The sequence below is a fragment of the Papaver somniferum genome, chromosome 1, assembly GCF_003573695.1.
Source record: "Papaver somniferum cultivar HN1 chromosome 1, ASM357369v1, whole genome shotgun sequence".
Taxonomy (NCBI): Eukaryota; Viridiplantae; Streptophyta; class Magnoliopsida; order Ranunculales; family Papaveraceae; genus Papaver; species Papaver somniferum.
In genome coordinates, this window is record NC_039358.1 from 226,324,912 (window position 1) to 226,345,017 (window position 20,106).

The 20,106-nt window shown below is 36.3% G+C and overlaps 4 protein-coding genes across 4 annotated transcripts; 2 read left to right on the top strand and 2 right to left on the bottom strand.

Moving 5' to 3' along the window:
* Nucleotides 1-1,375: 1,375 nt before the first annotated feature.
* On the bottom strand, nt 1,376-2,089 carry LOC113362293. Its single transcript, XM_026605195.1, has 2 exons — nt 1,825-2,089; nt 1,376-1,731 (listed from the first exon to the last, which is right to left on the bottom strand). The coding sequence occupies exons 1-2, from the start codon at nt 2,087-2,089 to the stop codon at nt 1,376-1,378; spliced, it is 621 nt and encodes a 206-aa protein (XP_026460980.1).
* A 3,006-nt stretch (nt 2,090-5,095) lies between these two features.
* On the top strand, nt 5,096-6,385 carry LOC113362309 (cyclin-dependent kinase F-4-like). The gene has a single exon (XM_026605196.1). It carries the CDS (start codon nt 5,096-5,098, stop codon nt 6,383-6,385), a length of 1,290 nt encoding a protein of 429 aa, XP_026460981.1.
* Nucleotides 6,386-11,026: 4,641 nt separating this feature from the next.
* LOC113362325 lies at nt 11,027-11,818 on the bottom strand. Its single transcript, XM_026605197.1, has 2 exons — nt 11,476-11,818; nt 11,027-11,382 (listed from the first exon to the last, which is right to left on the bottom strand). Exons 1-2 carry the CDS (start codon nt 11,816-11,818, stop codon nt 11,027-11,029), a joined length of 699 nt encoding a protein of 232 aa, XP_026460982.1.
* A 2,934-nt stretch (nt 11,819-14,752) lies between these two features.
* LOC113362341 (cyclin-dependent kinase F-4-like) lies at nt 14,753-16,042 on the top strand. The gene has a single exon (XM_026605199.1). It carries the CDS (start codon nt 14,753-14,755, stop codon nt 16,040-16,042), a length of 1,290 nt encoding a protein of 429 aa, XP_026460984.1.
* Nucleotides 16,043-20,106: the final 4,064 nt, after the last annotated feature.

Genomic DNA, 20,106 nt, shown 5'->3' on the forward strand with positions numbered 1-20,106 from the left:
TCCCTAAGGTAAGCCAAGATATATGCTAGGCAAACTCGCATATTTTCATCCTAGCATGTTAGCATAATTTTCAACATCCTCCTCGACCGTGACTCCAAATAAGCTAGTTTCAAAGAAATTTATCTTCAAACCCGAAGTTAACTCGAAACAAAGAAGAAGGTAGCGAAGGTTATCAACTTGTTCTCTCTTAGAATCAAGAAAAATGATAGTGTCATCGGCAAATTTCAAGTGATTTATTTTTGTTCCCCCCTCCTTGAAAGAAAAACCCGAGATTTGATCATGTTCTTGTGCTTTACTCAACATACAACTTAAGACTTCACAAACAATATTAAAAAGAAAAGGAGAAAGAGGGTCTCCTTGACGAAGTCCCTTTTCACTACCGAAATAACCGAAAGACGATCCATTAACAAGAACCGAGAACTTCGAGAATGTTAAACAATTTCTAATCCAAGCCCTCCAAACACCACCAAACCCCATTTTGCACAAAACTTCATTTAAAAAATTCCAATTCACTTTATCAAACGCCTTTTCAAAATCAAGCTTGCAAACCAACCCCGATAATTTTTGACGAAGTCTAGAATCCACACATTCATTTGCTATCAAAATTCCATCAAGAATTTGTCTTCCTTTAATAAAACTAGATTGAGTTGTTGAGATTAGAGTAGGAAGGTATACCTTTAAACGCTACACCAAAACTTTTGAAATGATTTTGTACACATTCCCAATAAGACTAATAGACCGAAAATCTTTTACTTCTTCTACACCCGTCTTCTTAGGGATAAACGCAAAAAAATTATTTTTCAATGACGAATGAAGAATATTTTGTTTATTGAAATTCTTCGAAAATCTTCATCAAATCTTCTTTTAGAAAATCCCAACAAACAAGAAAGAACTTCATAGGAAATCCATCCGGACCCGGAGCACGATCAATTCATAAATCTTTAATTGCATTCTTAATTTCTTCTTACAAAAAGATCTCTCCAACCATATGCTTGCATTCTCATCAATACTCTTTAAACACATATTTTTGATTCTTGGACGCTTGTTTGAAATTTCTTTAAATGCTAACAGAAAATGATTTGCGATACCAAACTTGATTTCTTCTTTGTTTCCGGTCTATCGACCATTTATATGAAGATTATTGATGTTGTTAAAACCTCTATGACCCCTCACTACTCGATTAAAATGTTTGGTGTTTCTATCTCCATCTTGAACTCCATTTTATCCGCATCATTATGCTTTGACGACGATGAGCCACATCAAACTCCATTTCATCCGTCACAAGCATGTCTTCTTCACCTTCGGTAAGACCCCTTTCATCATCTAGTTCATCTAACTCTCTCATCTTGGTAAGTGCCAAGTCTTTGTTTCCGGTCTATCGACCATTGATACGAAGGTTATTGATGTTGTTAAAAGCTTTATGACCCCTCACTACTCGATGAAAATGTTTTGTTTTTCTATCTCCATCTCGAAAGTATCTAATTCTTGAATTTTTCCGCATCATTATGCTTTGACGACGATGAGCCACATCAAAATCCATTTTAGCCGTCACAAGCATGTATTCTTCACCTTCGGTAAGACCCCTTTCATCATCTAGTTCATCTAACTCTCTCATCTTGGTAAGTGCCAAGTCAATTGCCCTATCGATGTTCCCAAAGACGTCTCGATTCCACACCTTCAATTTCTCCTTCAAAGCATGTAACTTCTTTGAAAAACATTCACCCGCCGTGCCTACAAAAGAAAAATATTCCCACCATTCTTTCATTAAAGAAATTATGTTAGTTCCTTCTAGCTAATCTAATTGAAATCGAAAAGGGCAAGCACCCCAATCCGAATCCTTTGAGCATAACTCAATGGGAAAATGATCCGAAAAAGGTCTTGCAAGTCGCTTGAAGTTGATATTTGGAAAATGATCTTCCCAATCCGACGAGAAAAGAAAACGGTCAATTTTTCTCTTCTTATTAGGTGGCCTACTCCAAGTATACTTCGCACCGGAAAGAGGTAAGTAGACAAGATCCAACTCATTACATAGGTCATCAAAGAATTTCATTGAATTCGAAGCTCTACGACAACCCCTCCTCTCCACCATGTATCTTATATCGTTGAAGTCTCCACCGAAACACAAAGGCATTCCATTCCAATAACCATGCAAGGTAGCTAGCTCCGTACGAAAATTTTTTTTTCGTTCACATTGCAAGGACCATAAACACCAATTAAGACCCAACGGAAGTTATCCTACAAATTCGACAAGGGATACTTATAGTAAAAGTTCCTTCAAGAAAGTCATCAACCTCAATCAAATCTGAATTCCATATCAACAAAATTCCGCCCGATCTTCCATCAGAATTTAAAGCAATCCACTTGCACGGAGTCGCACCCCAACATTGACGCACAATCTTATCGTTACAAGCACTAAGCTTGGTCTCTTGAATCATAAGAATTGTAGGCTTCCACCGTTGCACAAGAGTTTTTTAACTTCGATCATTTATTAGGCTCGTTAAAACCATTAACATTCCAAGAAATTATGTTAAACATTTAAATTTATTGCAACCCCGTACAAACCAAACCTTAAAACAGGAGCAATCAAGATCCTTCCTTTTCTCCCGCCGAGAGCTCATCTTTAAAAGCATTAGCATGATCTAAGATTGTGTTTGTAACAAAATCTTTTTCTTGTTCGGTGAATACAATACCCGGAGGGTGACCGGAGTTTTTAAGTTTGCCATAGAGGGTATTAAATTTATCCGACATACCTTTAGCCACCTTTGAATAATCACCGGATGCATTAATATTACTTCTCGCACTACCACTTGTACGTGATGACGCATCATCAGTATCTTCATTTGAAGAGTTAATTTGCTTGCCAAACTCACTTCTTGACACGGAGTTTGCAGCCTCCAAAAAAACTTCATTGTCAGAAACATTTTGGCTGTTATTGTTACTTTTCTTCGTAGAGTGCACAATTTCATGAGCAACAATGATGTTGTTCGAGATTTGTCCAGAAGACAAAAAGGCATATTAAATAGGTGAAATAGGTGAAATGAACTTTTCTAACATTTCCATGAATCTGTTAGCCAAAAGTTTAGTATTACATAAACTTATCAGTCTACACTCAATCGGAGACTTGTGTGTTTCGGTTTTAGGAATTAGGAATAGGAAAATTTTGTTTCCTTATCCAAGATTTATTTTGGAAAGAAAATTTTAAACACAAAATTGGTTAAAAAGACCAAAATCAGCAATTCCTTGGTGAAAAGGACATTTACATTTTGATACTTTTTAAATGGACAAAACTGTAAAAATAGCCAGGATGTAAACAGTTTCATCCTACACATTTTCAAATACTTTTTTTTATTTTTAATTTACATCAGGATGCATCCAGTTTCATCCTTGCTATTTTTTAAGTTTAAGTCAGGATGAATCCAGTTTCATCTTTGCTATTTTTTTGGTGTCCATTTCACCCATACTAATTTTTACTGTCCATTTGAACCATGTTTTAAAAATATTTGGACAAATGATCCATTTTTCGAATATTAAACTACTGCCGCCACTTGATCAACACAGTGTAGTTAAACTCATTTTGCTCAAAGCCCCTGGCCACCATCGACTCAAACAGTTTAATGTTTATCTTGTCCACCAATTGAAATAGCTCCAAGCATCTTCCGCGATCCTATCTTTACAATGTGAACTATTAAGATAGTAAAAGTTATCACATTGGGTGAAATCCCTCAATCTTTCATTTCATCAAAATGTCTTCTTGCTTCACCATGTAGGCAGTGTCCATGAATCATACAATACAATAATATGTCTTTGCATTTCCTCTAGTAACTATCTCGTCAAAGAGTATCTTTGCCTCATTCAACCGGCCTGAATTTCGATGTCCACTTATGAATAAAAGAAGTATAAACAACTACATCCGGTACAACATTCAAATCTCTATATATCTCATTGAACAGAACCTGAGCTCCATCAATTAATTAAACCTCCTCTTGGGAGTGTATTTATGATCGCCGTTGGGGGCTCAAACATGGCCGAGAGGTAAATGGTCGCCTGTAAGGGCAAACCCTCATAGTTGACTATTCGACCATCCAAAAATGTGCAAATATAGGATTTGTGCACTCCATTAACTTTTGTTTTTACCAAGAGCAATCTTAGCTTTTATAAATACAAAGATAAGGATTTACAACGGCAGAGAAGTACGAATATGCGGTTTTAGCTATCGGACAGTGATGATAGAGTTTGTGAACCATTTTGGACCAGAACACTAGCCTCTATATGAAACATGCCATAATTAACAAGGGTTCATACACACACAAAGAAAAAAAGAAAAAAGTAAACTAGAGATCGTTTAACTCACTTAGGGAGAGAGAGTGTTTAATAACAAAAAAATTAACGGAGTCACATAGTGAAAGATGCCATCATGATCAACGAGTAGACGCATCTGAATATCATGTTGACCATGTAGGCAGTGGCCATGAATGATACAACTATATGTGGTTACATTTCCTTTACTAATTAACCATCTCGTCCAGGAGTCTCTTTGCCGCATTCAAGCAGCCTGAATTGCAAAATATAAGTGTAAAAAACTACATCCGAATCATACAACATTCAAATATCTATGTATTTCATTGACGAGAACCAGAGCTTCATCAATTAACAGAACAGCGCAACCTACTCTGACCTTGGAACTAGGTTTACAGTTTACTTGAGTTTTGGGTTCGAAAAAAGTCAAAACTAGGAACCGACTATTAATTCTGGTCAAATTTCCGTATTTGTGTTTCCGTATTCTCTCCAAAATATCAAAATTTGGAATTACGCTATGTACCGCCTGGAAACATTACCCAGATAGACTCGAACACTGTTTCCTAGTAGCTCTATAAGTTTTTTTTTCCCTTATATATAAATGGGCGCATGCATATAGCTCTTGTATCCCAGTTTTCATTGTTTCTTGATCCGCTTCTTGAAATAAAGAGTTTCATCAGTTTTTTCCTTTTCTTTCATGTTTCATCAGATAAGTAAATTCATTGAAGCCGTTTCAGGTAAAGAGAAGAAGAAAAATTGAAGTTCGTATTAAGTTTTTCTTCGACGATTTGGTATAAGCATGGAGTATTGTAGTTATACTCTGACTGATAAAGTTGGCGAAGGAACCTTCGGATACGTATGGAAAGCTATAGATAATCTAAGTGCTGATGGTTCTGAAATTGTAGCAATAAAGGAGATGAAGAAATTATATTCGTCCTTGGAAGAATGCCTTGAACTTCCAGAAGTCAAGGCATTGGTTAAACTCTATGGGGATCCGAATATCGTCGGACTCAGAAAACTCATCTTTGACAATCAGGTGTTATATTTGGTCTTTGATTACGAAGAATCTACTCTGTATCGCCTTATGCATGATAAGATCAATCTTTGTACGGATGCTGAGTTACTAAACGGGTTATTGGAGAACAGGATAGGCCTTTTTTCGGAGTCTCAGATACGACACTGGTCTCGTCAAATCTTGCTAGCTCTTGCACAGATGCATCGTCCTGGTGGATATATGCATCGAGATCTAAAACCAGATAACTTGCTGGTCGCTAGAGATGGAGATTCAATAAAGATCGCGGATTTTGGTCAAGCTAGGGAAATTGATTCTAAATCACCGTGTTCAGATTATGTTACTACACGGATGTACCGCGCACCTGAAGTGCTGTTAAACTCGGTTTCGTATACCTCTGCTGTTGATATGTGGGCAGTTGGGGCTATAATGGCCGAACTGTATTCGTTTCGTCCTCTTTTTCCTGGTAAGAATCGAGCAGATCAGCTGTATAAGATTTGCAGTGTAATCGGAAGTCCAACTTATGAGTCGTGGGCAGAAGGAATACAACTTGCCAATTGGTGTGGTTACAAGTTTCCTCAAGTACATCCATATGGTATTTCTACAATGATACCATCTGCTAGTCATGAGGCTATAGATCTGATTAAATCCCTTTGTTCTTGGGATCCAAAAAACAGACCAACAGCTATGGAGGATCTGAAGCATCCTTACTTTGCGCCCGATATGCGTGAATTGCCAGAAGCGACAACAAATGCAAAATTGGAGCAGAGAATATATCCTAGTCAGACTTGCTTTGGTGAAAAACTTCTTGTCCCTTTCTCCCCTGTTAGAGATATTACAATTGAAGATATGTTAAAGAGGGTTTGGGCAGAGGATACAAGTGCAAAGTTCGCGCAGAGAATATATCCTAATCAGACTTGCTTTGGTGTAGAACTTTTTGGCCCTTTCTCCCCTGTAGGAAACATGACAAGCCAAGATCTGTTTGAGAGTGTTTGGGGTTGCAGTTTAGATGCCTCTTTCAGAGAGATAACTCATCAGGAGAAGCAGACAGCAGCAGCAGCAGCGCATGCTTTCTAAAGTTGGGGATCGGCAAAGATGATGCAACAAAAGTTTATGAAGATTCTTTGATTTGTTTAATAATTAACTTCCCCTTATTTTCTTCGGAAAGTGGGTCATTTGTCCAAATATATTTAAAACATGGTTTAAATGGACGAGTAAAAATTTGTATGGGTGAAATGGACACCAAAAAAATAGTAAGGATGAATCCAGTTTCATCCTGACTTAAACTTAAAAAATAGCAAGGATGAAACTGGATGCGTCCTAATGTAAATTAAAAATAAGAAAAAGTATTTGAAAATGGATAGGATGAAACTGTTTATATCCTGACTATTTTTAAATTTTTGTCCATTTAAACAATATTAAAATCTAAATGTCCTTTTCACCCAAGAATTGTTGATTTTGGTCTTTTTAACCAATTTTGTGTATATTTTTGTCTTCGTTTTTCTTTTAAAGCTTTCATGCATGGCTTATGTTCATGCTTTTTTAACTTAGAGTGAGCAAGAATTTGAAAAAAAGTGTACGAAACTTAATGCTGATATTTTGATACTCTTTCTTCGACTCTCGATTGTGCTTTTAAGTAAAACTAAAAGATACTGAAATAAAATAAAATAATAACAATAAAAAAAACTAAGTTTCTAACAAGAAAGATTGTTCCCTGGTTCCACACTAAGTTGAGTACAATAGGTATGAGTCGTATGACCCTAGATTGAACCACTTCCGAGTTTCCACCATTGCACTCCATACAGTGATTGCACGGATAGTTGGACTAAACCCTTGGTTAGAAGCGATAAGCGGGTGAGTATTATGGGTGAGTATTATTCATACAAAACCAAATTGTTGTCTTAACTGAGATTACAAGCATCATTAATTACTGTGTCTGGATCATTTATACCATCATGATATTAGTTACTGTTTCCATGACCATAGTATCCCTTGCCAGAAGCTCGTGGAAATTGTTTCTTTCCCTAGTCACAGTGGTCATTATTTCATTTATTTGAGAGAAAAAGTGAGTGTTCCGGCAATGTGTAAGGCCCAGTGCTAAGCTTCAATATGAACGATGGAGTCATGGGAGTTGGGATTTCCAACAGCATTTTAAATTTGAGTGGTCGTTTATGTAGTTGATTCGCTAATTGATTGAAAGAAAAGGAAGATAGAATTTTATCCTGGAAAACGAAAAGTAAAAACTCAGTTTCTAACACAAAAAAAAAAAATTGTTCCCTGATTCCGCACTAAGTTGAGTACAGTAGATATGACCTGAAAATTGAAAATATAAAGAATTCTGACAAAAGAGGGCCTGGAAACATAAAGGAGGTAACAACTAGAGATTCTCCTTAGCCCAACGTTTAATATTTTCACTCTGAAGATGGCTCCTTTTTGATTTTGACGCAACAACACATGAATATATCTTCTCAAGTGAACAAATAAAACCTCGATACCTACAAAATACATACAATCTTTATTATTATTAGGCATGATTTTCAGCTCGTCATTTCCCATTGATGTGCCTCTTCTTAACTTTTGCCATTTATTTCCAACAAAAAGAAGGAGGAAAACCAACTCATGCAAAATAAATAAATGAATTCAGTTCTGATAACTTCACATTGATCTGCATATAACCCAAATAAAGCTTTCACCTAATATGATCAGCCAAACCGCGGTCATTAAAAAAATAGATGCAACATCAAATTAGCAGCTCGTCAAAGAAAATGCATATTTGTTTAGAAGAATATGTTGGAAAGTGGGTACTCAGAGGATGAAATTCAGAGAACAGAAAAGAATGTTGTGTCACTAAGCTTCAAAGCCTTTTGATTCTTTTTAGAAAATATTTCGACCATTCCCAAATAATTGGCGAGTGCAATTAGTCAATGAATAATGCTTTTAGGATATGATGAAGCCCTAACAACGTTGTTGGATTCAAGAGTTGTACTCCCTTGATCCAATCAAAAACACACGGTATTTAGAGTCTGATGATGCTTATATAGAGAACATAGATTTTTGATGTGTTGAAATGGGAGAAGGCCTTCGCTATTTAAAGAGGAATTCATGTCTTTCGGAGATGTCTTTCTATCTTCAATAGACGCTTTCAACAGGTATCCATTAATGGTATCTCTTGAAACAAACCCTATGGGAAGCTACACATCGATAAAACGTTTTGGTAACCGATACAGGTCGAATACATCCGGGAGTTACCACCCCCTACCCCCGGATAGCGGCAAACATTTATGAAAATATTCAACAGAATAGAGCATTTCGAATGTAGATACGACCTATTAGTTTTTAACATCGACAAGATCTACAAGCAAGAAACTGCAAATGTTATTGACAGATCTATAGAGGTTATTGTTCTATATAAAGAAACAACAAGAGTAAAAATAACAAATACCCCTAACCTAGAAGTTGTAAAACAAAGAAAGTAAATAAAGATAAAGACAAGTTACAAATAGCACATTTTTACACGGAATAAATAAGAAAACAGACTTATACTGCTAACACTCCCCCTCAATCTGATGGAGGGTGAAAACAATGCATCATTTGACAAGACAAGTTGTAAAAGGTAGTAGATGCGAGTCCTTCGGTGGAGAGGTCAGCTAGCTGTCGAGAAGAAGGTATGACTGAACTACAACAATTCCATCATCCATCAAATCCGAAAAAAAGTGATAATCAACTTCAATGTCTTTTTTCATAGTTTGAGAGTATCTTTTCCTAGACATAAACGCTCACCGTACACCATCTTCCCTAACTTCATACATACTAGCCACCACGACCTCCTTGGTCCTTGAAGCTTCATAATCCAAAGGAAACATATCACATAACCATCCTGCACCAAGCCAAGAGTCATCCCAAAATCTAGTTTTATTACCCGCTCCAATCTTGAATCTAATACTTTTATTGAAATCTTCAAGCTATGATCTTCCTCCATAAAGCATCTTTCTCCACGCCAAAGCGCCACCACCATTTTTTTAGCAAAGCCGAGTTCACTTGCTTAGCTCTTCTTATACCACCACCTTTTTCTTTTGGTTTTGAAGACAATTCCCAACCAATATTGTGAATTCTTTTCTTATTGTCATGATCCATAAGAAATTTCTCACAATTCTATCAATTTTCTTAGTTATGGATCAAGGAGCAAGAAAAATAGATAGATAATAAATGGGTAGACTAGCTAAAACACTTTTGATGAGAGTTAACTTACCTCCTGTTGCTATTGGTTTTCCATTCCAAGAAATAACTCTTTTCCCACAAATTTCAAGTGTTTTTCCCCATTTTTGAGTGCCTCCTACCTTGTTTCCCTAAGGTAAGCCAAGATATATGCTAGGCAAACTCGCATATTTTCATCCTAGCATGTTAGCATAATTTTCAACATCCTCCTCGACCGTGACTCCAAATAAGCTACTTTCAAAGAAATTTATCTTCAAACCCGAAGTTAACTCGAAACAAAGAAGAAGGTAGCGAAGGTTATCAACTTGTTCTCTCTTAGAATCAAGAAAAATGATAGTGTCATCGGCAAATTTCAAGTGATTTATTTTTGTTCCCCCCTCCTTGAAAGAAAAACCCGAGATTTGATCATGTTCTTGTGCTTTACTCAACATACAACTTAAGACTTCACAAACAATATTAAAAAGAAAAGGAGAAAGAGGGTCTCCTTGACGAAGTCCCTTTTCACTACCGAAATAACCGAAAGACGATCCATTAACAAGAACCGAGAACTTCGAGAATGTTAAACAATTTCTAATCCAAGCCCTCCAAACACCACCAAACCCCATTTTGCACAAAACTTCATTTAAAAAATTCCAATTCACTTTATCAAACGCCTTTTCAAAATCAAGCTTGCAAACCAACCCCGATAATTTTTGACGAAGTCTAGAATCCACACATTCATTTGCTATCAAAATTCCATCAAGAATTTGTCTTCCTTTAATAAAACTAGATTGAGTTGTTGAGATTAGAGTAGGAAGGTATACCTTTAAACGCTACACCAAAACTTTTGAAATGATTTTGTACACATTCCCAATAAGACTAATAGACCGAAAATCTTTTACTTCTTCTACACCCGTCTTCTTAGGGATAAACGCAAAAAAATTATTTTTCAATGACGAATGAAGAATATTTTGTTTATTGAAATTCTTCGAAAACCTTCATCAAATCTTCTTTTAGAAAATCCCAACAAACAAGAAAGAACTTCATAGGAAATCCATCCGGACCCGGAGCACGATCAATTCATAAATCTTTAATTGCATTCTTAATTTCTTCTTACAAAAAGATCTCTCCAACCATATGCTTGCATTCTCATCAATACTCTTTAAACACATATTTTTGATTCTTGGACGCTTGTTTGAAATTTCTTTAAATGCTAACAGAAAATGATTTGCGATACCAAACTTGATTTCTTCTTTGTTTCCGGTCTATCGACCATTTATATGAAGATTATTGATGTTGTTAAAACCTCTATGACCCCTCACTACTCGATTAAAATGTTTGGTGTTTCTATCTCCATCTTGAACTCCATTTTATCCGCATCATTATGCTTTGACGACGATGAGCCACATCAAACTCCATTTCATCCGTCACAAGCATGTCTTCTTCACCTTCGGTAAGACCCCTTTCATCATCTAGTTCATCTAACTCTCTCATCTTGGTAAGTGCCAAGTCTTTGTTTCCGGTCTATCGACCATTGATACGAAGGTTATTGATGTTGTTAAAAGCTTTATGACCCCTCACTACTCGATGAAAATGTTTTGTTTTTCTATCTCCATCTCGAAAGTATCTAATTCTTGAATTTTTCCGCATCATTATGCTTTGACGACGATGAGCCACATCAAAATCCATTTTAGCCGTCACAAGGATGTATTCTTCACCTTCGGTAAGACCCCTTTCATCATCTAGTTCATCTAACTCTCTCATCTTGGTAAGTGCCAAGTCAATTGCCCTATCGATGTTCCCAAAGACGTCTCGATTCCACACCTTCAATTTCTCCTTCAAAGCATGTAACTTCTTTGAAAAACATTCACCCGCCGTGCCTACAAAAGAAAAATATTCCCACCATTCTTTCATTAAAGAAATTATGTTAGTTCCTTCTAGCTAATCTAATTGAAATCGAAAAGGGAAAGCACCCCAATCCGAATCCTTTGAGCATAACTCAATGGGAAAATGATCCGAAAAAGGTCTTGCAAGTCGCTTGAAGTTGATATTTGGAAAATGATCTTCCCAATCCGACGAGAAAAGAAAACGGTCAATTTTTCTCTTCTTATTAGGTGGCCTACTCCAAGTATACTTCGCACCGGAAAGAGGTAAGTAGACAAGATCCAACTCATTACATAGGTCATCAAAGAATTTCATTGAATTCGAAGCTCTACGACAACCCCTCCTCTCCACCATGTATCTTATATCGTTGAAGTCTCCACCGAAACACAAAGGCATTCCATTCCAATAACCATGCAAGGTAGCTAGCTCCATACGAAAAAATTTTTTTCGTTCACATTGCAAGGACCATAAACACCAATTAAGACCCAACGGAAGTTATCCTACAAATTCGACAAGGGATACTTATAGTAAAAGTTCCTTCAAGAAAGTCATCAACCTCAATCAAATCTGAATTCCATATCAACAAAATTCCGCCCGATCTTCCATCAGAATTTAAAGCAATCCACTTGCACGGAGTCGCACCCCAACATTGACGCACAATCTTATCGTTACAAGCACTAAGCTTGGTCTCTTGAATCATAAGAATTGTAGGCTTCCACCGTTGCACAAGAGTTTTTTAACTTCGATCATTTATTAGGCTCGTTAAAACCATTAACATTCCAAGAAATTATGTTAAACATTTAAATTTATTGCAACCCCGTACAAACCAAACCTTAAAACAGGAGCAATCAAGATCCTTCCTTTTCTCCCGCCGAGAGCTCATCTTTAAAAGCATTAGCATGATCTAAGATTGTGTTTGTAACAAAATCTTTTTCTTGTTCGGTGAATACAATACCCGGAGGGTGACCGGAGTTTTTAAGTTTGCCATAAAGGGTATTAAATTTATCCGACATACCTTTAGCCACCTTTGAATAATCACCGGATGCATTAATATTACTTCTCGCACTACCACTTGTACGTGATGACGCATCATCAGTATCTTCATTTGAAGAGTTAATTTGCTTGCCAAACTCACTTCTTGACACGGAGTTTGCAGCCTCCAAAAAAACTTCATTGTCAGAAACATTTTGGCTGTTATTGTTACTTTTCTTCGTAGAGTGCACAATTTCATGAGCAACAATGATGTTGTTCGAGATTTGTCCAGAAGACAAAAAGGCATATTAAATAGGTGAAATAGGTGAAATGAACTTTTCTAACATTTCCATGAATCTGTTAGCCAAAAGTTTAGTATTACATAAACTTATCAGTCTACACTCAATCGGAGACTTGTGTGTTTCGGTTTTAGGAATTAGGAATAGGAAAATTTTGTTTCCTTATCCAAGATTTATTTTGGAAAGAAAATTTTAAACACAAAATTGGTTAAAAAGACCAAAATCAGCAATTCCTTGGTGAAAAGGACATTTACATTTTGATACTTTTTAAATGGACAAAACTGTAAAAATAGCCAGGATGTAAACAGTTTCATCCTACACATTTTCAAATACTTTTTTTTATTTTTAATTTACATCAGGATGCATCCAGTTTCATCCTTGCTATTTTTTAAGTTTAAGTCAGGATGAATCCAGTTTCATCTTTGCTATTTTTTTGGTGTCCATTTCACCCATACTAATTTTTACTGTCCATTTGAACCATGTTTTAAAAATATTTGGACAAATGATCCATTTTTCGAATATTAAACTACTGCCGCCACTTGATCAACACAGTGTAGTTAAACTCATTTTGCTCAAAGCCCCTGGCCACCATCGACTCAAACAGTTTAATGTTTATCTTGTCCACCAATTGAAATAGCTCCAAGCATCTTCCGCGATCCTATCTTTACAATGTGAACTATTAAGATAGTAAAAGTTATCACATTGGGTGAAATCCCTCAATCTTTCATTTCATCAAAATGTCTTCTTGCTTCACCATGTAGGCAGTGTCCATGAATCATACAATACAATAATATGTCTTTGCATTTCCTCTAGTAACTATCTCGTCAAAGAGTATCTTTGCCTCATTCAACCGGCCTGAATTTCGATGTCCACTTATGAATAAAAGAAGTATAAACAACTACATCCGGTACAACATTCAAATCTCTATATATCTCATTGAACAGAACCTGAGCTCCATCAATTAATTAAACCTCCTCTTGGGAGTGTATTTATGATCGCCGTTGGGGGCTCAAACATGGCCGAGAGGTAAATGGTCGCCTGTAAGGGCAAACCCTCATAGTTGACTATTCGACCATCCAAAAATGTGCAAATATAGGATTTGTGCACTCCATTAACTTTTGTTTTTACCAAGAGCAATCTTAGCTTTTATAAATACAAAGATAAGGATTTACAACGGCAGAGAAGTACGAATATGCGGTTTTAGCTATCGGACAGTGATGATAGAGTTTGTGAACCATTTTGGACCAGAACACTAGCCTCTATATGAAACATGCCATAATTAACAAGGGTTCATACACACACAAAGAAAAAAAGAAAAAGAAGAAAGTAAACTAGAGATCATTTAACTCACTTAGGGAGAGAGAGTGTTTAATAACAAAAAAAATAACGGAGTCACATAGTGAAAGATGCCATCATGATCAACGAGTAGACGCATCTGAATATCATGTTGACCATGTAGGCAGTGGCCATGAATGATACAACTATATGTGGTTACATTTCCTTTACTAATTAACCATCTCGTCCAGGAGTCTCTTTGCCGCATTCAAGCAGCCTGAATTGCAAAATATAAGTGTAAACAACTACATCCGAATCATACAACATTCAAATATCTATGTATTTCATTGACGAGAACCAGAGCTTCATCAATTAACAGAACAGCACAACCTACTCTGACCTTGGAACTAGGTTTACAGTTTACTTGAGTTTTGGGTTCGAAAAAAGTCAAAACTAGGAACCGACTATTAATTCTGGTCAAATTTCCGTATTTGTGTTTCCGTATTCTCTCCAAAATATCAAAATTTGGAATTACGCTATGTACCGCCTGGAAACATTACCCAGATAGACTCGAACACTGTTTCCTAGTAGCTCTATAAGTTTTTTTTTCCCTTATATATACATGGGCGCATGCATATAGCTCTTGTATCCCAGTTTTCATTGTTTCTTGATCCGCTTCTTGAAATAAAGAGTTTCATCAGTTTTTTCCTTTTCTTTCATGTTTCATCAGATAAGTAAATTCATTGAAGCCGTTTCAGGTAAAGAGAAGAAGAAAAATTGAAGTTCGTATTAAGTTTTTCTTCGACGATTTGGTATAAGCATGGAGTATTGTAGTTATACTCTGACTGATAAAGTTGGCGAAGGAACCTTCGGATACGTATGGAAAGCTATAGATAATCTAAGTGCTGATGGTTCTGAAATTGTAACAATAAAGGAGATGAAGAAATTATATTCGTCCTTGGAAGAATGCCTTGAACTTCCAGAAGTCAAGGCATTGGTTAAACTCTATGGGGATCCGAATATCGTCGGACTCAGAAAACTCATCTTTGACAATCAGGTGTTATATTTGGTCTTTGATTACGAAGAATCTACTCTGTATCGCCTTATGCATGATAAGATCAATCTTTGTACGGATGCTGAGTTACTAAACGGGTTATTGGAGAACAGGATAGGCCTTTTTTCGGAGTCTCAGATACGACGCTGGTCTCGTCAAATCTTGCTAGCTCTTGCACAGATGCATCGTCCTGGTGGATATATGCATCGAGATCTAAAACCAGATAACTTGCTGGTCGCTAGAGATGGAGATTCAATAAAGATCGCGGATTTTGGTCAAGCTAGGGAAATTGATTCTAAATCACCGTGTTCAGATTATGTTACTACACGGATGTACCGCGCACCTGAAGTGCTGTTAAACTCGGTTTCGTATACCTCTGCTGTTGATATGTGGGCAGTTGGGGCTATAATGGCCGAACTGTATTCGTTTCGTCCTCTTTTTCCTGGTAAGAATCGAGCAGATCAGCTGTATAAGATTTGCAGTGTAATCGGAAGTCCAACTTATGAGTCGTGGGCAGAAGGAATACAACTTGCCAATTGGTGTGGTTACAAGTTTCCTCAAGTACATCCATATGGTATTTCTACAATGATACCATCTGCTAGTCATGAGGCTATAGATCGGATTAAATCCCTTTGTTCTTGGGATCCAAAAAACAGACCAACAGCTATGGAGGCTCTGAAGCATCCTTACTTTGCGCCCGATATGCGTGAATTGCCAGAAGCGACAACAAATGCAAAATTGGAGCAGAGAATATATCCTAATCAGACTTGCTTTGGTGAAAAACTTCTTGGCCCTTTCTCCCCTGTTAGAGATATTACAATTGAAGATATGTTAAAGAGGGTTTGGGCAGAGGATACAAGTGCAAAGTTCGCGCAGAGAATATATCCTAATCAGACTTGCTTTGGTGTAGAACTTTTTGGCCCTTTCTCCCCTGTAGGAAACATGACAAGCCAAGATCTGTTTGAGAGTGTTTGGGGTTGCAGTTTAGATGCCTCTTTCAGAGAGATAACTCATCAGGAGAAGCAGACAGCAGCAGCAGCAGCGCATGCTTTCTAAAGTTGGGGATCGGCAAAGATGATGCAACAAAAGTTTATGAAGATTCTTTGATTTGTTTAATAATTAACTTCCCCTTATTTTCTTCGGAAAGTGGGTCATTTGTCCAAATATATTTAAAACATGGTTTAAATGGACGAGTAAAAATTTGTATGGGTGAAATGGACACCAAAAAAATAGTAAGGATGAATCCAGTTTCATCCTGACTTAAACTTAAAAAATAGCAAGGATGAAACTGGATGCGTCCTAATGTAAATTAAAAATAAGAAAAAGTATTTGAAAATGGATAGGATGAAACTGTTTATATCCTGACTATTTTTAAATTTTTGTCCATTTAAACAGTATTAAAATCTAAATGTCCTTTTCACCCAAGAATTGTTGATTTTGGTCTTTTTAACCAATTTTGTGTATATTTTTGTCTTCGTTTTTCTTTTAAAGCTTTCATGCATGGCTTATGTTCATGCTTTTTTAACTTAGAGTGAGCAAGAATTTGAAAAAAAGTGTACGAAACTTAATGCTGATATTTTGATACTCTTTCTTCGACTCTCGATTGTGCTTTTAAGTAAAACTAAAAGATACTGAAATAAAATAAAATAATAACAATAAAAAAAACTAAGTTTCTAACAAGAAAGATTGTTTCCTGGTTCCACACTAAGTTGAGTACAATAGGTATGAGTCGTATGACCCTAGATTGAACCACTTCCGAGTTTCCACCATTGCACTCCATACAGTGATTGCACGGATAGTTGGACTAAACCCTTGGTTAGAAGCGATAAGCGGGTGAGTATTATGGGTGAGTATTATTCATACAAAACCAAATTGTTGTCTTAACTGAGATTACAAGCATCATTAATTACTGTGTCTGGATCATTTATACCATCATGATATTAGTTACTGTTTCCATGACCATAGTATCCCTTGCCAGAAGCTCGTGGAAATTGTTTCTTTCCCTAGTCACAGTGGTCATTATTTCATTTATTTGAGAGAAAAAGTGAGTGTTCCGGCAATGTGTAAGGCCCAGTGCTAAGCTTCAATATGAACGATGGAGTCATGGGAGTTGGGATTTCCAACAGCATTTTAAATTTGAGTGGTCGTTTATGTAGTTGATTCGCTAATTGATTGAAAGAAAAGGAAGATAGAATTTTATCCTGGAAAACGAAAAGTAAAAACTCAGTTTCTAACACAAAAAAAAGATTGTTCCCTGATTCCGCACTAAGTTGAGTACAGTAGATATGACCTGAAAATTGAAAATATAAAGAATTCTAACAAAAGAGGGCCTGGAAACATAAAGGAGGTAACAACTAGAGATTCTCCTTAGCCCAACGTTTAATATTTTCACTCTGAAGATGGCTCCTTTTTGATTTTGACGCAACAACACATGAATATATCTTCTCAAGTGAACAAATAAAACCTCGATACCTACAAAATACATACAATCTTTATTATTATTAGGCATGATTTTCAGCTCGTCATTTCCTATTGATGTGCCTCTTCTTAACTTTTGCCATTTATTTCCAACAAAAAGAAGGAGGAAAACCAACTCATGCAAAATAAATAAATGAATTCAGTTCTGATAACTTCACATTGATCTGCATATAACCCAAATAAAGCTTTCACCTAATATGATCAGCCAAACCGCGGTCATTAAAAAAATAGATGCAACATCAAATCAGCAGCTCGTCAAAGAAAATGCATAATTGTTTAGAAGAATATGTTGGAAAGTGGGTACTCAGAGGATGAAATTCAGAGAACAGAAAAGAATGTTGTGTCACTAAGCTTCAAAGCCTTTTGATTCTTTTTAGAAAATATTTCGACCATTCCCAAATAATTGGCGAGTGCAATTAGTCAATGAATAATACTTTTAGGATATGATGAAGCCCTAACAACGTTGTTGGATTCAAGAGTTGTACTCCCTTGATCCAATCAAAAACACACGGTATTTAGAGTCTGATGATGCTTATATAGAGAACATAGATTTTTGATGTGTTGAAATGGGAGAAGGCCTTCGCTATTTAAAGAGGAATTCATGTCTTTCGGAGATGTCTTTCTATCTTCAATAGACGCTTTCAACAGGTATCCATTAATGGTATCTCTTGAAACAAACCCTATGGGAAGCTACACATCGATAAAACGTTTTGGTAACCGATACAGGTCGAATACATCCGGGAGTTACCACCCCCTACCCCCGGATAGCGGCAAACATTTATGAAAATATTCAACAGAATAGAGCATTTCGAATGTAGATACGACCTATTAGTTTTTAACATCGACAAGATCTACAAGCAAGAAACTGCAAATGTTATTGACAGATCTATAGAGGTTATTGTTCTATATAAAGAAACAACAAGAGTAAAAATAACAAATACCCCTAACCTAGAAGTTGGTAAACAAAGAAAGTAAATAAAGATAAAGACGAGTTACAAATAGCACATTTTTTACACGGAATAAATAAGAAAACAGACTTATACTGCTAACACTCCCCCTCAATCTGATGGAGGGTGAAAACAATGCATCATTTGACAAGACAAGTTGTAAAAGGTAGTAGAAGCGAGTCCTTCGGTGGAGAGGTCAGCTAGCTGTCGAGAAGAAGGTATGACTGAACTACAACAATTCCATCATCCATCAAATCCGAAAAAAAGTGATAATCAACTTCAATGTCTTTTTTCATAGTTTGAGAGTATCTTTTCCTAGACATAAACGCTCACCGTACACCATCTTCCCTAACTTCATACATACTAGCCACCACGACCTCCTTGGTCCTTGAAGCTTCATAATCCAAAGGAAACATATCACATAACCATCCTGCACCAAGCCAAGAGTCATCCCAAAATCTAGTTTTCTTACCCGCTCCAATCTTGAATCTAATACTTTTATAGAAATCTTCAAGCTATGATCTTCCTCCATAAAGCATCTTTCTCCACGCCAAAGCGCCACCACCATTTTTTTAGCAAAGCCGAGTTCACTTGCTTAGCTCTTCTTATACCACCACCTTTTTCTTTTGGTTTTGAAGACAATTCCCAACCAATATTGTGAATTCTTTTCTTATTGTCATGATCCATAAGAAATTTCTCACAATTCTATCAATTTTCTTAGTTATGGATCAAGGAGCAAGAAAAATAGAGAGATAATAAATGGGTAGACTAGCTAAAACACTTTTGATGAGAGTTAACTTACCTCCTGTTGCTATTGGTTTTCCATTCCAAGAAATAACTCTTTTCCCACAAATTTCAAGTGTTTTTCCTCATTTTTGAGTGCCTCCTACCTTGTTTCCCTAAGGTAAGCCAAGATATATGCTAGGAAAACTCGCATATTTGCATCCTAGCATGTTAGCATAATTTTCAACATCCTCCTCGACCGCGACTCCAAATAAGCTACTTTCAAAGAAATTTATCTTCAAACCAGAAGTTAACTCGAAACAAAGAAGAAGGTAGCGAAGGTTATCAACTTGTTCTTTCTTAGCATCAAGAAAAATGATAGTGTCATCGGCAAATTTCAAGTGATTTATTTTTGTTCCCCCCTCCTTGACGGAAAAACCCGAGATTTGATCATGTTCTTGTGCTTTAATCAACATACAACTTAAGACTTCACAAACAATATTAAAAAGAAAAGGAGAAATAGGGTCTCCTTGACGAAGTCCCTTTTCACTACCGAAATAACCGAAAGACGATCCATTAACAAGAACCGAGAACTTCGAGAATGTTAAACAATTTCTAATCCAACCCTCCAAACACCACCAAACCCCATTTTGCACAAAATTTCATTTAAAAAATTCCAATTCACTTTATCAAACGCCTTTTCAAAATCAAGCTTGCAAACCAACCTCGATAATTTTTGACGAAGTCTAGAATCCACACATTCATTTGCTATCAAAATTCCATCAAGAATTTGTCTTCCTTTAATAAAACTAGATTGAGTTGTTGAGATTAGAGTAGGAAGGTATACCTTTAAACGCTCACTTTTGAAATGATTTTGTACACATTGCCAATAAGACTAATAGGCCGAAAATCTTTTACTTCTTCTACACCCGTCTTCTTAGGGATAAGCGCAATAAAATTATTTTTCAATGA